Below are 2,070 nucleotides of genomic sequence, written 5' to 3'. Positions count from 1 at the left end.
GCGGTCCAAAGTAAAGGGTCCCGGTTGGAACACTGGTGTAGCTTTGGCATATTTTTGAAAAGAGGCTCACAGCTGTTGTTCCGATGCATGGTTGAATATTCTCATTGCGAAATGGGGAAACTTAGAGATGGATCGTATGATGAAAATGTATAGAAAATTTGCTAGAATGCATTAAATGAAGGGATTTTATTTTGTCATATACCATACTCACCCAAAAAATGTTTTTCCTTTCACAGAGATCGGCTATTGGATAAAGCGCCCCTTTCGAAATTCCGGTCCTTTAAAATACGTTATGGCCGTGAGATCATCGAAAGATATCGCTTAGAAGAGCAGCCAGTGGAGTACAGCGAAGTTCCCACCTTCGGGGAGTTCGTCGAATACCTCCTGGACACGCCACCGTGGGAATACAACGAGCACTGGCAACCGTACTACCTGATCTGCACGCCTTGCCACCACCGCTACAACATCGTCATGCACCTTGAGAGTCTGCGAGAGGACACGCGGTACCTCGTCGATCTCACGGGCCTTCCGCAGTTGGCGCCGAAGCAGGTTCACGGCACCAGGGAGGATCTGCTTCCGAACCCCGTCGACTGGGAAGGGAAGCGCGATCCATTACCTAAGGGTGTGCAGTTCAAGGCAGGAGAGAAAGTGGGCTATGGCGGGGCCCAACGGTCAAGTGATCACAGGCCAGCGAGTTTTGAGGCTGCATTCTTTAGAGAAATTAATCTGCAGCAGTTGCAGAGGCTTTACCAAATTTACGAAATTGATTTTTTCATGTTTGGGTATGATATTAGTCCATATGACACTTTTGTTAACAAATAATGTTGAGGTTGCCTTTTTTATATTCACGGAAGTAATATTAATGAAAATCGTATGACATAAAAAAAAGGGACGTACTTCTTTTCTGCAAAAAATGCTTAAAAGAAGTCCGACTAGTAATTTCAGCTGGGAAAATAACAATCATTATCAACTCCCAGGTCGTAAAGGGATTTTAGGGATCGGGTTTACTTTACAGATTTACCTAAAGTGAGAAGTGAATCAGCATTGTGAGAAATTATTCAAGTTCTGTATCACCGAAGTCTGACCCGAGATGCCGATGGCCAATAAAGCGGTAAAGCAATCAGGAAGCTGGGAATTTCAAGCACCTTCTTCCTTGATCACAGCCCCATTTCGTTTTAACTAGTTATATGCAAACCCAGTTGAAAAAAAAAAAACATTGTCTCTCACACGGCTAATGATATGAAGTCAATAGAATATAAATTAGAGATTCCAGTATATAGTTATCAAAATACATTGACCTATGTGATTAACTACGGTAGTCAGAATATTGAATAATAAAATGTTCTATCGTGAAATTTCTTTTATATCCAAACCAACAAATTTAATGTGCTAACCAGAGTTTTCCTTGTAAAATATGAAGCCAGACGAGAGAGAAAAGGGAGAGAGGATGATATTTCGAGATTTTGTGCAGCTGGGCATTTCCCTACTAGTTATTTGGTGTTAAAGTTTATGAAGGAGCGTGATTGATTTTCGTCTAAGTTTTGCCACTGTTTCCTTTTTCTCACAAGTGGCAATGGGAGAGGTGCCAAGAGAATTGTTTTCAAGGGATTCAACTGAGTACTCTCCAATGACTCACGGCTTATATGACCTACTGGAAACCGAATACAGTGACCAAGGATGGACGAGATGAATGGGACCTGAATTCACATAATTTCCGGTTCAAAATGCTGACTGGACAATAAACTTAGAGTGCTGGTAAAAAACAACAACAAAATACTCCTTTTGACAGACCAAGGTGATACCATTAATGAAAAATCAAGAACTTAACTATTCCTTGTTTCTTCCGAAAACAAAATGATGAGAAGGTTATAGTAAAATAAGATCCTACATTGTCCCTAAAGTTGGTCATAAATAGAGCAGCATTAGATGTTAGTATCACGAAAGAGCAAACGTGCTACATATAAGAGAAGTGTCTTGCTTTCCCGAATGTGAACCAAAGGACCAGTAGAGAAAATGTCAAACAGCGAGCACGGAAATGCCCGCTCACGCGAATGCACACGCAGAGAAATG

General features: G+C 41.3%; 1 protein-coding gene across 1 annotated transcript in view; it reads left to right on the top strand.

Annotated features, from left to right (window-relative positions):
* LOC113824926 (carbohydrate sulfotransferase 11-like) overlaps nucleotides 1-1,310 on the top strand; it is a 5,628-nt gene extending 4,318 nt beyond the window's left edge. Inside the window, exon 7 of the mRNA XM_070143284.1 lies at nucleotides 237-1,310. Within this exon, the coding sequence (XP_069999385.1) occupies nucleotides 237-822 (586 nt within the window). The 3' untranslated portion in view covers nucleotides 823-1,310. The remainder of the gene's footprint in view (nucleotides 1-236) is intronic.
* Nucleotides 1,311-2,070: the final 760 nt, after the last annotated feature.

This window comes from Penaeus vannamei, chromosome 30, assembly GCF_042767895.1.
Source record: "Penaeus vannamei isolate JL-2024 chromosome 30, ASM4276789v1, whole genome shotgun sequence".
NCBI classification, from domain to species: Eukaryota; Metazoa; Arthropoda; class Malacostraca; order Decapoda; family Penaeidae; genus Penaeus; species Penaeus vannamei.
This window is presented reverse-complemented; position numbering and strand designations above follow the sequence as displayed.